We start from the raw sequence: 14,642 nt of genomic DNA, 5'->3' as shown, positions 1-14,642 counted from the left end.
ACAGGTCCATAAAGGGCTCAATTTTAATGTAGATTAGTGTAAGTCAAGGTTGCATCACCATTCCAGCAGTCCGTCGGCATTTTTTGCTTCATGCTGGCGAGCTAATTTACAGAACAACTGGATAACTGTTAATCCTACCTGGTCTCCAAACAAAAATCAAGATTGCGCCAACTTCCAGCTGCAGTATGCCATCAACACAAACACAATTGGGGACCCACCTTTATGTTACCAGCCATTCATTCACCGAAGATTTCAAGAGAATGAATCTTACAAAGCAAGCAAAAGGCCTCCACCAAACTGTCCCTGGTGGATAACAGCATTGACATTGACACCCTCTCCAGGACATCCTTTGCTCTAATTACACTCATTAATCTCTGAAAGAGCTTTTCACATGCCCAACACCTTGTGACGGACACATATTGGGAGGACACGGACGCCCAGCATAACGACAGAGAAGCACCTCCTACCTTACTTACGGTTGAGGCCTCAGCTCTCAGTTAGCACTCGCAGACCACTCACTTCACAGAATGGTTGCAATAGTGATGCTGGGAGGACATGGAGGGCTCTGCAGTCGTGAAACATAGGTGGGTCCAGGAGACCTGTCCTGGGCACAAAACCAGGGCAAGGCCTTATCTAGTGCCTCTAACCAATGCTGTTTCACAGATCACTACATTCAAAGCATAAAGCCAACTATGTCTCATCATTGTCGGATCAGGGTCTGGCGCATGGAGCTTCTGGCTAGTACAGGGTCAAATTTCACTAAGCCCCACAGGTGGACATACGAGGGGTAATTGATAAGTTTGTGGCCTAAGGCAGAAGGAGTCAATTTTAGAAAACCTAGCACATTTATTTTTCAACATAGTCCCCTCCTACATTTACACACTTAGTCCAGCGGTCGTGGAGCATACGGATCTCTTCTTTGTAGAAGTGGTCCACAGCAGGGGTGATTGATGAGTTTGTGGCCTAAGGTAGAAGGAGGTGAGTTATTCAGCTCTCATTACATGCACATGCAGTTCAACTCTTTGAGTGATTATGCAGAACATTTGAAGTTAATAACTCATCTCCTTCTACCTTAGGCCACAAATTTATCAATCACCCGTGCTGTGGACCACTTCTGGAGGTCCAAGAGGCCGACTTCTACAAAGAAGGGATCTGTATGCTCCACGACCGCTGGACTAAGTGTGTAAATGTAGGAGGGGACTATGTTGAAAAATAAATGTGCTAGGTTTTCTAAAATTGACTCCTTCTACCTTAGGCCACAAACTTATCAATCACCCCTCATGTATAATATTAAATCTTCTTTATAATGCCAGATTCACTATACAAAGGATACTTGCTTAAGGGATTATTCATAAAATACCCACTGTAGAACTGGAAAGGAACAAGACAAGACTGTGCATATTGTTATGAACATCAAGACTATTATGAATACCCAAAGCCAGCACCTGGAGCCAGGTGGCTCTCTCTCACCTGGTAGTTCATGATGGCACGAAGGCACATGATGCAGACGTGGACATCGTCCTTCTGGCTGACGATCCGGGAGTTCCGCAGTGCTTTCCTACTGTGCATGTTGTGCCTGTGACGATGACAGCAAGCAGATGTTACATGTTGCGTTAATGTGCACCTCTGAACGTCATTGAAACAGGAGATTGACAAGAGGAAGGAGTACACTGGGGGACACGCATCAGGTTTCAGTGGCCAGTTAGCGCAGTGCTACGCGATGTGATGTGAAATGGCGGAGGTGGAGGTGACTTCTGTTGCAGGATTCAGGGAGAATGGAAAAGAGAAATGGGGAAAGGGTGTGGGCAGTGCAGAGTCACTCAACCATCAAGCCATTGCTCACAGGGTGGTCAGCAGTTTCATCAGATGTCCCTCAACAATTAATGTTTTGCTGGAGGACTATATGTGGGGGGAGGGTCAGAGGTTAGCTGGAAGAGGAATGGAAGGGGTAATGAACTTCACAGAACTGTGAAAAGGGGTCAGGGCCAACCTGCAGAACAAGTGGGCACCCTCTAAAGCAGTGATCAGGAGGAAACAGCCCATTTCATCCAGGCCAGAAAGTGTTTCAACACAGCTGAAGGTCACTGGTGCAGTTTATGCATTCATTCCCATGGTAACTGGAAAACTGGGACATTGGTATCTCTGATCAACAGCTCGCTCTCCATATTGTACTGCCCTGGCTTACGTACTTGTTTGTCACGTAGACAGCAGGGACGCAACATTCATGGTTGACCCTGACCAACAGAGGGCCTCAGCCAGATTGGGGACTGAAGACACTTAGACACTTGCATCACCTCATACATCCAGACATACATCATTCATTTACCATTCCCAATATGTCCAGGGAGGTTCATAAAACAAATACAAGCAGTATAACACAGGGGAGGTCGAGGGACTAAACAGAACATCATGCACCAACACTGTGTGGACTGAACAATGTGTTACACTGGGATTGCACTGGCGAGCTCTGTGGGTAAGAGGTGCATCGCAGAGGGGGCTTGTGGATGATTCAGTCACTTAGAGGGAACCTACATGGGTTAAAGAATAAAAAGCCACGCTGCTCTCTGGTAACCTTTAGATTTGCCTCCATGTACCCACCGAGAGAGGACACATCCCCAAGAAGCATGAAAACAATAAAGAGAAAAATTAATATTCACACTTCAGCTCACAGCTGCAGCTATTTAAATGCACAAATTCCAGCCAGCAAACTGAACTACATTGCAGAAGCCAATATAATATACTTTGTGAAGTAACTTCCCCAAAGTTATGTTGCAAAATTCATTTACCCATGATTGGTTCTAACATCTTCGGCTGCATCTTCAGTCTGAAATTGACTCACACTGATGAACATAACAAAGCCAATATCTACCCATGTGCAGGAGAACTTACCTCCCACTGGGACAATGTCATCCTCTTTCTAATGCAAGTTCAATGACATCATTTTCTGAATGTTCAGGAGGCTCGCCCACAAGGTTAAGAACAGGGGGGATTAGAACATTAACTGCCAACAGCCGGCAAAGTGTCCATTGTGTGTGTTGGAGGATGACCGAATAGTTGGTGGAACAGGATACCACATCACTTGACTAATGCAAAGGCTTGAGTTCTTTTGCATTTATTTTTGATTTAGTTTGGGAGAGTTATCTTGGTTAACATCACTATTCAGCAACTTTAAGTGTTGCAGTAATTTTAAATGAAATCATAAGCAAATGAGTCAGTTATTTGCTGAAAGGATAAACAACCACTAAACACGTAACAGTAGTGACAATGTTTGAATACAAAGCCAGTTAATCCTCGTTGTATTCCCATGCTTGGGTTAGGGTTAACTTGGGGTTGCTGGAGTGGTATGGCTCAAAGGGCCGAAAGGGCCTACTCCTTGCTGCCTTTCTAAATAAAAATAAAATTAAATAAAATATGGAATAAAGTCTCATTTGGAGTGATTCATTCTGGTCATGAATACAAAAATAACATGGGTGAAAAAGAAACACTTACACTCTGTGGATGGAGGGAAGGGTGTCGTTATGCATGAAACAACCTAAAAAATTCTAGAACCTTCCAATGCAATCTCCATGCTGGGGTTTTGTATTTGGCCCATTAGGCTAATTTTTCATTTAGATTCCCAAACCCCTGAAGATGAGCAGAGTTGGCAGTGAATCTCGTCTGTCCAACATAACCAGAGTGTGTCCAGACTCTGGTACTGAATTGGTGATTTCTTCAGAGGTCACACAGGCCCTGCACTGGTGTGGCCCAAAGCAGATGCTGTTACCTACATCCAATATGTGGTATGGCTCCAAGCCCTCGGCCACAGAGCAGGAAACTTTAACCGATAAGAGAAAGGTCATCAACATCTACACTGGGCTGCTAACCTTACAATTCATGCGCTCACATGGGAGAAATAAGCACTGATTTGCTTGTTATGCAGCAAAGGTGAAAGACCTCACACCACTCCTTCACAATCTCATTCCATCCCCTCCGCCAACCTCACACGCTGTCCCACTATCCCTTTTCCGAGATTAAGATTTTGGTCAGGGCATAATGAATGGTCATACACTGCAGACATGTAGCAAGAAGCCCAAAGGTAGCAGTCTCACTTTCACAGTAAGTAGCACAGTATAAACCTTCCTGATAACAAAGACATTTTATTAAGCTGCAAATGAGCTCCTTGGTTTTAAACTCTACTTGAAACCAGCTAGTTCTTTGCATGAAACATGTCAAACCAAGCAAGGAAACCCAGTGATGCTCTTCAGCTTAAACCCTCCTCACCTGACAGTAAGATGGCGCCCACTGGCTCTGGAAGACCCATGCGTAGGCGAGTTGCCTCTACTGAGATCTTCTACAGATCTATCCAAAGGCTTACTTTTCTCAGAAGCAATTCCTCCATTATCCGTACTCTCCATGTCATGCCTGAAACACGTGAAGAACAGAAATATCTGGCTGATAAAAACTGTGACCATCATTCTCAGTCCTGAATTTTACTTCTTCTGAACCGGGTACTCTAGGTGGTCCAGAAAGTGAACTGGACAAACAGGTTGGGCCTGAATAGACCAGTGCCCTGTATTAAGCAGAGCAAGAGGAAAAAGAACAAATTCATCGCCCTTGTTTTGGGAATGCATTGAAGGATGATGTTGCTCACAAAAATAACTGTCTTTAAGCACACCCAAATATCCCTGCTTCGGGAATTTTATTCCATTTTACAAATCTAGTAAAATTTGTAAATCTAATAAGATGGAAATAATTATAAAAAATTTTATTTTAATGTCACTCATTCACTACTTTTTTTAAGCATAACTTAATTTTTAATGATTGGCGTTAGTAAAGAAGCCTGATGCAGATTATATTGAAAGAGTTAGTATTTTGACTGCCCAGTCAGTGCCAAGAACCATTGCTGGTAAAATGAATGGCAAACGATACCTTTCCACATAACTCAAACTCCTCACAAAATTCCATGCAGTTTCTTTAAAAGATCTGAAAAACAAGATGGGATTTGAGTGTTGAAATGTGAGCACATGGTTCACCGAGCTGAACTGCGTAGTTTGACTGGGCAAGGTTTAAAAAAATGCTTTTGTCACAGAGACCAGGAATTAACACAGGTGCCCAGTCTCAGCCTGACTTTACTCCTCTTTTCCACCATCTCCATCAGCTCACATGTGCGGAGGAGTGTCCTCTATATATGAATCAGTATGGACTGCCTTGTTTATGGTGAAAGCAACCCACTGGGCAACTGTCCAATTCTAATTTAATTTCCATACATTATCTATGTACCTACAGTGGCAGAGCAGAGCCACAGGGATGCTAGCTGGCTGATCTCCAGCCAAGGAACTGAAGACAAATCAATGCAAACCACCACCCAAATATTTTTAATATTATGTGGTTTAACAGTTATCAAGTCAAAAGATACCATTCTATGCTCTCTTTCCCAACTAAAGATGGTAATTTATGCACACATCAGCTCTTTTAATAATATCTCCAATGCACATTATTCTATAACAAAGGTTCCCACCCTTTTTCATGCCATGAAGCAATGCCAATAAGCAAGGGGTCCGTAGACCCCAGATTGGGAATCCCTGGTCCAGAATAAACGTGTTAGCAAAGATATATTCTGTAAGAATGGAGAGACAGGTAAAATACTGTTTAGTGGGGACTGTTGCTGCATTATGCATCTACCAATACAGGAGACTCTGCATTTCCTCTCTTGACATCACAGAAGATGAGCAATCAGGATGGCATACTGAATGCTATGTCTTTGTTGCAAGGGGGACTGACTACAGTCCTTTTCCAACCATGGAGGGCAGAGTACATCTATGATCTCCTCATGCAATAAGAGAGAACTGGTCCATCAGATTCACTTCAAGGATGAAGGAATCATCCTTTGAGAGAATAAAAGTGAATAGATTGTGCCAAATACATACTGAAGGTTAGAAGAATGAGAGGTGATCTTATAGAAACATATGGGAAGCTGGGGTGCTTGACAGCTTTAACCTCTGAGAGGTTATGTCCCTGGTCTCAGGATAAAGAGACTAAGATATAGATGAATTTCTTCTCTTTGAGGGTCATGTATCTTCGAAGCTTTCTACCCCAGAAAGTCACACCAAATTCAGGACTGAAATACTAAGGTTTTAGACCGTGGGGAATCAAAGTTATGGAGCACAGACAGGAACATGGAGTTTGGGGTCAAAGATTAGCTCTGTCAAGATATTAGTGCATGGTGGGAAGAGACTGAAAGCTGAAAGGCCTACTATTTTGTGTACTGTAATGTGAAACCACTGCTGTTATTTGTAAGGTGCGTAAGTTAGCCTAAACCAGAAGTGAAGTCTAAGTGGTTTATGCATGCTTGCACAACCCAGTAATTGAATTAGTGTCTTCTACTCACTGCTAGCTGGAATTATCAGACCCAGTTCATGTAGTGGCTACTTTTAAATTTGTTTTATGGTTTGTGGTGAGTGTGCCAAGCTTGTTTATGTGTCACAATGCAGTTGAAGAGTAATGGAAGTGCACAGCACAGAACAGAATTTCTATATTCTCCTTTCTTTGTTTCTCATTACATTTTGGAAACAAATGAATTATTCAGTACAGAACTAACTGCTAGCTTACATATGCAAGGCTCTCATCTTAAGTGAATAAAAGAAAGTTTAATAGATGAACAATTACTGAGACCATGGCAAATTTCAGGCACCCTTTAAGTATGTAAATTAATAAATTAACTTTTCCAATATTAATGATAAATTGCAGTTATCCTCTTTGACAGCCCCATACACATATGGGTAGAAATTATAGCCAACAAAAATAAATTATAGCCAACAAAAATAAATAAAAATAAGGGCTGAAATGGCTAACACGAGGGGGCATAGTTTTAAGGTGCTTGGAAGTAGGTACAGAGGCGATGTCAGAGGCAAGTTTTTTCACACAGAGGGTGGTGGGTGCATGGAATGCGCTGCCAGTGAAGGTGGTAGAGGCAGATACAATAGGGTCTTTGAAGAGACTCTTAGATAGGTACATGGAGCTTAGAAAAATAGAGGGCTATGCAGTAGGGAAATTCCAGGCAGTTTCTAGAGCAGGTTACATGGTCGGCACAACATTGTGATCCGAAGGGCCTGTAATGTACCTGTAATTGCTGTAGATTTCTATGTAAAGAGCAAGATCCCATCTGATCTGGGCTGAATCAGTGATCTCAGCTGATCAAGGTGAGCCAGCTGACATGCAATGAAGAGAAAAAATGGGTAATCTCACTGCTTCCAGTTAGTCAGTGTCTCTCCTCACTAATTTCATGCCATTAGCCAAGACAGGGAACAGAGCTGAGAATCTACAGTAAATATAAACTAACCAATGGAATTCGGAGTGGTACAGGAATGGAGTACAGCCATAATAATGAAAAATCTAGCCATCACAGAATGCAGTTCAAAAGCTTGGAGATATTAAAGAACCCAAGAAATGACAGCAGGAATACTAAGTCACTATAATAAGAATACTATGGTCCTGAAAATTTCCAATGTATTTCCCCTTGGTAAAGACCAGATCAATATCACAGAAGCTACGTAAAGCTAATGTATTTTCAGTATGTGATAGAGAATTGAGAATCAGATTTATCATTTTTCATTTCTGAAGCTTCTACTAAAGTATGCAATTTGCTGAAAAGTCAAAATTTAGATATTCCATTTGGAACAGGACTGCTCAAGATTTTGAGAGTCATCTAATTATTTCCTTGATGGATGATGGTTACAGGGGATGTGCAGCTGAGCTGGAACACTACCTGCCCAAGCTTTATTCATCGGAGTGCTTCTCCTCTGAGAGAAGTTTAGTTGTTCCCTTCTGGCTATTATTGTGATTCTTCTGAAGGCCATTCCCTTAACCCATTTCTACAGCATTGACTACATGGTGAAGAATAAGTATGGCCAAAGAAGTTTAAATATGGAAGGTTGTGCATTCCCATGGAGGCTAGATCTGAGATAAACATTACCAGGTGGGGAAATGGGGCTCCTTCCTTTCTCTCGAGAGCATGGGGCTTATGGTTTCTGATTCCTGAAGGAAGTTTTATACATTGAATAGGTTTTCCCTTTACTACTGAGCTTTCACCGATCTTCTCTTATGATTCCTCCACATTCTCTGCACATCCAACATTGGAAGGAGCAGATATTTTCTCCTATTAACCATGGGATGACTGAAGATGTTGTCTTCATACCCAGCTTCTCATCCAGCTTCATTCCCACACCAACAAGTCCAGCCTTCTTTCTCACACTTATATCTGCCTGGGCCAAACTGCCCACAATGTCTTTCTTGCATCTGACCCTGAGCCAAGAGTCCTATCCTCTCCATGAAATGTCGCGACCTTTACAAAGTGACTACCACATCCCAACTAACCAACACATGAAAGAAAGAGCAGGAGTAGGCCTCAATATAATCATGGCTGATCTATGCAAACTTCAACTCCTCTTTCGCCACTTCCCCATAAACCTCAATTCCTCACTCTATTTCAGACTTCCATTATCTGCAGATTTGTTTCTTTCTGACCAAATCTACAGGTGAGGGCAATCTTGGAAAATGAACCATTACTCTGTGGAACCTTCCTTAGCAGATATTTATCATGGATGCAAACTATTTTCCCTACAGACAGTCTAGCATTCAAAATATGCCTGTCTCTTTAAGATTTGGCTGTCTGCTAGATCTTGTACCAAGCACAAAACTGTGGCAGCAATACAAGGTGTGTGGAACTCCTGCACGGAAGACATGATAACTTATCGAATATTGAAAGACCTAGGCAGAGTGGATGTGGAGAGGATATTTCCTATCATGGGTGAGTCTTGGACCAGAGGACACAGCCTCAGAATATAGGGACGTCCCTTTAGAACAGAGGTGAGGAGGAATTCCCTCATCCAGAGGGTGGTTAATCTGTGGAATTCATAGCCAGAGGCAGCTGTGGAGGCTAAGCAATTGGGTATATTTAAAGCAGAGGTTGATAGATTCTTGATTATGTATTGTGGACTTTTTCAGACTCGTGGTTGTTATATCCTCCATTTTTTATCGCCCGTTCCTTTTCCGTTATGTTGTGCAAGGGGAGGGAGTTTGGGATTTGATGTTCGGTTAGTTGTTTGTGTGCAGATGTTTGAGGGGGTTGATGATTGGGATGCCCTACTTTTTTTGCACAGGGGTTGGATTTGATGTTTCTTTCTGAACGACTTTCATGTTCTTTCTTTGTTTTGTGGCTATCTGGAGAAGACAAATTTCAGAGTTGTATATAGATACATGCTTTGATAATAAATTAACATTTCACCTTTGAACCTTTGAAGTTATAGCAGATTTAAACATAGAACAGTATAGCACAGTACAGGCCCTTCAGCACACGATGTGCAGACTTTTTAAACCTACTCCAAGATGAAGTTAACTCTTCCCTCTGACATAACCCTCCATTTTTCTTTCATCTATATGCCTATCTAAGAGTCTTTTTAATGTCACTAATGTATCAGTCTTCACCAGGCCTGGCAGCGCATTACAGACACCCACCAATCTCTGTGTACCTATAGAGGAGGTATCAGACCTTCGTCTACTCAGCTTAAAAGGATGTCCTCTAGTATTAGCCATTGCTGCCTTGGAAAAGGTCTCTGACTGTCCAGTCTGTCTAAGGCTCTCATCATCTTCTACACCTCTATCATGTCACCTCTCATCCTCCTTCACTCCAAAGCAAAAAGTGCTAGCTTGCTCAATCTTTCCTTATATGATTTGTTTATACATAAGTGTCTCTGTTCGACTGCCAATATAAACCTGCCAAATCTGTGCAAATGTACAGTACTCAGACCCGTGCTGCTAGTATAATGATGGTGGGCCCAAAATTAGGCTGAGGACGTTACTTGATAAAGGGGGTCCAGTTACTGACGCCTGCTACGATCCTGTTAGACATTGGCAAGTCTGTTTCCCTTCTTTATTGGGGAGACAGATGGCAGGGGAACTGCGTGGCCTTGATTGTAGCGAGGACTGGGCCTCAAGTCGTGGGTTTGCCCGTTGCAGCAGTCCAGAAGAGGAACCGCTGGAGGCAGTGTAGCACAGGATCCATGCTGGGTTGGGGGCTGTCCCATCTCATCCAGTGTTCAATCGGTGGAATGACAAGGCTGAATTACATGCGTGCACGTGTATGGTCATCTGCAGATGGCTGAGAACTACTTGTTCTTGCCAATAACACCGAAGCACCATCAATTTACAGGACCTGTCACTCAGGGACTTGGTCTATATTTTTTTGTGTGACTCTATGTTTACTGCTCTCTTGTATATGTTATATGTGCCTCTAGCTGTGTATAACTGTTGATACCTTGGCCCCGGGTGAACGCTTTTTTCATTTGGCTGTATTCATGGATATTCGTGTATGGTTGAATGACAATTAAACTTGTAATTGAACTTGATGCCTGTTGCTTGGCCAGTTACAATAAAGAATCTCCACTATCATGAAGCATGTCGGAGAGCAACACCAGGCCAAGGCACAAGGAGGTTGTGGGGCTTGGAGGAGTGTGCATTCTCCTCCTGAATATAAAAAAGCAATAACCTTCTTACTTCCCAGTGACAACCACCAACAACAAAACGAATGTTGAGCAGTGCCAATCTGGCCACCACCCATTTAAATGATGGGTCCTGAAATGGGAGTTAGGCCCTTAAGTGTTGATGTTGGCAGCTACCCTGAATGCCTGAAAAATGGCCAGAGGTATTTTCAGGTGCACTTTATTTATGGGCATTGGACCAGACTTCAGCTTTGCCACACTTGTTATAAGACACAGAGAACCAGGTCTGGCTTCTGCTCAGAGTGTCAGTATAACAGAATCTGTGTTATTTGCTGTGTAAATATATTGTTTCTGTGTTGCAGAGAAAAGGTGTGTGTTGTCTTGGATGGTAAAGGCCCCCCTGTTATTTGAACACTGATAGGTATCTGCTAATCTTTTATATTTTGGGAGTGGTGCCAGATAAGATTAGAGCATGTGGAGCCTGATGTTCTTAAATCTAAACTCTGACATGAGCTGCTAGATGAGGACAATGAATTTAAAAATATATATTTTCTTTCAAAACATACTTCAGTCTTGGTTTATTATTGTCACATGTTCCAAGACTGGTTGAGTGGTGTCGCAACAACAACATTGCACTCAACATCAGTAAGACCACGTAATTGATTGTGGACTTTAGGAAGGGGAAGTTGAGGGAACTCACAACAGTCTTCACCATACAATCAACACACATAAACTGCTGGAGGAACTCAGCAGGCCAGGCAGCATCTATGAAAAAGAGTACAGTCGACATTTCGGGCTGAGACCCTTCAGCAGGGTGCTTCATCAATAGATCAGAACTGTATAGGGTGAGCAGTTTAAAGTTGCTGGGTGTCAACATCTCTGTGCATCTATCCTGGGCTCAACATAGTGATGCAATTACAAAGAAGGCACGACAGTGGCTATGGTTTATTCGGAGTTTGAAAAGACTCAGTCTGTCACCAAGGACACTCACAAATTTCTACAGGTGTACTCTGGAGAGCATTCTAACTGGTCACATTGCTGTCCGGTATGGAGGGGCCACTGCACAGGATCAGAAGAAGCTGCAGAAAGTTGTAATTCAGCCAAGCATCCAGGACATCTTCAAAAGATGATGCCTCAAAAAGTGTAACAGAGGCGAGAGTGGATATTGAACCACTGGAATACAATACTGGAGAGGTAGTAATGGGGGACAATGAAATGGCAGATGAACTGAATACGTTTTTCCATCAGTCTTCATTGTCTGATGACACTAGCAGTATGGTAGAAGTTCCAGCTGTCAGGGGTCATGAAGTGTGTGAAGCTACCTTTACTAGAGAGAAGGTTCTTGGGAAACTGAAAGGTCTGAAGGTAGATAAGTCACCTGGAGCTGATGGTGTGCACTCCAGAGTTTTGAAAGAAGTGGCTGAAGAGATCGTGGAGGCATTAGTAATGATCTTTCAAATATCACTAGATTGTGGAATGGTTCCGGAAGACTGGAAAATTGCAAATGTCACTTCACTCTTCAAGAAGGGAGAGAAGCAGAAGAAAGGGAACAATAGGCCAATTAGTCTGCTCTCAGAAGATGTTGGAGTCAATTATTAAGGATGAGGTCTCAGGGTACTTGGAGGCACATGATAAAATAGGCAACAGTCAGCATGGTTTCCTCAAGGGAGGATCTTGCCTGATAAATCTGTTGGAATTCTTTGAAGAGATAACAAGCAGGATAGACAAAGGAGAATTGGTTGATGTTGTGTACTTGGATTTTCAGAAGGCCTTTGACAAGGTGCCACACATAAGGCTGCTTAACAAGCTACGGGCCCATGGTATGACAGGAACGATTCCAGCATGACTGATTGGCAGGAGGCAAAGAGTCGGAATAAAAGGAGACTTTTCTGTTTGACTGCCGGTGATTAGTGGTGTTCCACAGGGGTCTGTGTTGGGACCAATTCTTTTTATATTATATGTCAATGATTTGGATGACAGAGTTGATGGCTTTGTTATAAAGTTTGCAGTTGATATGAAGGGAGGTGGAGGGTCAGGTAGTTTTGAGGAAGTAGAGAGGTTACAAAGGGACTTACATTTGGGAATGGGCAAAGAAATGGCAGGTGAAATACAGTGTCAGGAAGTATATGGTCATGCACTTTAGTAGAAGAAATGAAAGGGTTGACTATTTTCTAAATGGAGAGAAAAAACTGAGGTGCAAAGGGACTTGGGAGTCCTTGTGAAGGATTCTCTAAAGGTTAATTCGCAGGTTGAGTCTGTAGTGATGAAGGCAAATGCAATGTTAACATTTATTTCAAGAGGACTAGAATATAAAAGCAAGGATATAATGTTGAAACTTTATAAAGCACTGGTGTGGCCTCACTTGGAGTATTTTGAGCAGTTTTAGGCCTCTTATCTTAGAAAGGAGGTGCTAAAACTGGAGATTAATGAAAATGATTCCAGGATTGAATGGCTTGTCATATGAAGATCATTTGATGACTTTGGGCCTGTATTCACTAGAATTCAGAAGAATGAGGGGTGACATCATTGAAAACTATCGAATGGTGAATGGCCTTGATAGAGCGGATGTGGAGAGTCTTAGACCAGAGGATGCAAGCTCAGAATAGAGGGTCGTCCGTTTAGAACGGAGATGAGGAGGAATTTCTTTAGCCAGAGAGTGGTGAATCTTTGCCACAGGCAGCTGTGGAGGCAAAGTGTTTATGTATATTTAAGGCAGAGGTTGACAGGTTCTTGATTGGTCAGGGCGTGGAGGGATATGGGAAGAAGTCAAGAGATTGGGGCTGAGAGGAAAATTGGATCAGCCATGATGAAATGGCTGAGCAGACTCGATGGGCCAAATGGTCTAATTCTGCTCCTATCTCTTATAGTCTTACAAAGGCAGCATCCATCATTAAGGACCCACATCACCCAGGACATGCCCTATTCTCATTGCTACCATCAGAGAGGAGGTACAGGAGCCTGAAGACATACAGTCGATGTTTTAGGGAACTGCTTCTGCCCCTAACTCTGAATCCACTTTGTATTGCAGCAGACTCTCCAGGTCCAATCAAAGATGTACTTGTTCGCCTTGCGTGTTTTCTTTATGATCGCAAGTCACTGCTGGATACTAAGAACAGTAAGTACTGCAGGACTATCCCATCAGTGAGTTATTCAATAGCAATGGAGCAGGACTTATTGCGTATCATTGTTGTGTTGTCGCCTGGTCTCGTAGTGTACCATTGTGCCACGAAGACGCATGGTGTAATTGTCTTGGACATTTTTTACTGTGGTTCCAAGACCCTGTTCACTGGTTTACTGGTTTATTGAGGAGATAGATGGTGGGGGAGATACGTTGCCTTGGTTGTTGCAGTTGCACAGGGGTGGAGGCATCTGAGCCCATGTGGGAGAAAGCAGAGGCCTCTGTAGGCACACTGGAATCCATACCGGGTTGGGGACTGGCCTCGCCCATCGGTGCTGCCCTCCAGTGTTCGCTTTGTGGAAGAACAAGCTGGACCAGGACAACTTACCATCAATCTATATTCATACCACTCAGGGACTTGGGTTGCATTATTTTTTTTTAAACTGTATGTTTTTCAGAAATCATAACTCTTCTGCATAGTGTCAGAACTGACAAAAATGGAGCTGGCTCAGGAGGAGTCAAACCAAACAGGGCTTGGCAACCTGCCCACTCCGAGGCCTGTGTTTACAGGTACATCGCGGTCTCCAACACACCCAAGCCACGGAAGTTCAACTCGTAGCTTGTCACTCTGTCTTTTCTCAATGTGACTGCTGATAGAGAGCCAAAGAGCACACCAAGCCAGCCTCTGTCAGGTATGCTACATCTAAAACCAAGGACTAGCACAGTCACAACCTTAAAACACAGAACAAAAATTATTGAATTGATATGTATCGTTGCAACAGAAACTATTTTGTTAAAGATGGAAAGAGATGACTTGGTGCAACAAGGCAATGCAACCCTCATTTCTGCAGAGATCAACTCCAAGCAGCTGTCTTTTCCAGGGATGCTAACATATAACAAGAGTCAACATGCATTCCTGAGCTTGCACCTCCACTAAGTCAGATGAAAGATGATGCTGTGTCACACATCTGCTTTCCTGCCTTATCCCCATGTCCTCTGAGTCCCTTAATGTCTAAAATGGACTTCAACCTCAATGCTCAACGACCAAG

General features: G+C 42.9%; 1 protein-coding gene across 2 annotated transcripts in view; it reads right to left on the bottom strand.

Annotated features, from left to right (window-relative positions):
- LOC140191789 (formin-like protein 1) overlaps positions 1-14,642 on the bottom strand; it is a 223,123-nt gene that overhangs the window by 83,179 nt on the left and 125,302 nt on the right. Inside the window, exons 6-8 of one of the 2 annotated variants that reach the window (XM_072249548.1) lie at positions 4,909-4,962; positions 4,261-4,401; positions 1,471-1,576 (exon numbers count right to left, since the gene is read on the bottom strand). In XM_072249548.1, coding sequence (XP_072105649.1) covers positions 1,471-1,576; positions 4,261-4,401; positions 4,909-4,962 — 301 coding nt within the window. The remainder of the gene's footprint in view (positions 1-1,470; positions 1,577-4,260; positions 4,402-4,908; positions 4,963-14,642) is intronic. The other variant, XM_072249549.1, reaches the window with a different exon arrangement.

Source organism: Mobula birostris, chromosome X (genome assembly GCF_030028105.1).
Source record: "Mobula birostris isolate sMobBir1 chromosome X, sMobBir1.hap1, whole genome shotgun sequence".
Lineage (NCBI taxonomy): Eukaryota > Metazoa > Chordata > Chondrichthyes > Myliobatiformes > Myliobatidae > Mobula > Mobula birostris.
Note: the sequence above shows the minus strand (reverse complement) of the source record. Positions and strands in the feature narration are given on the sequence as shown.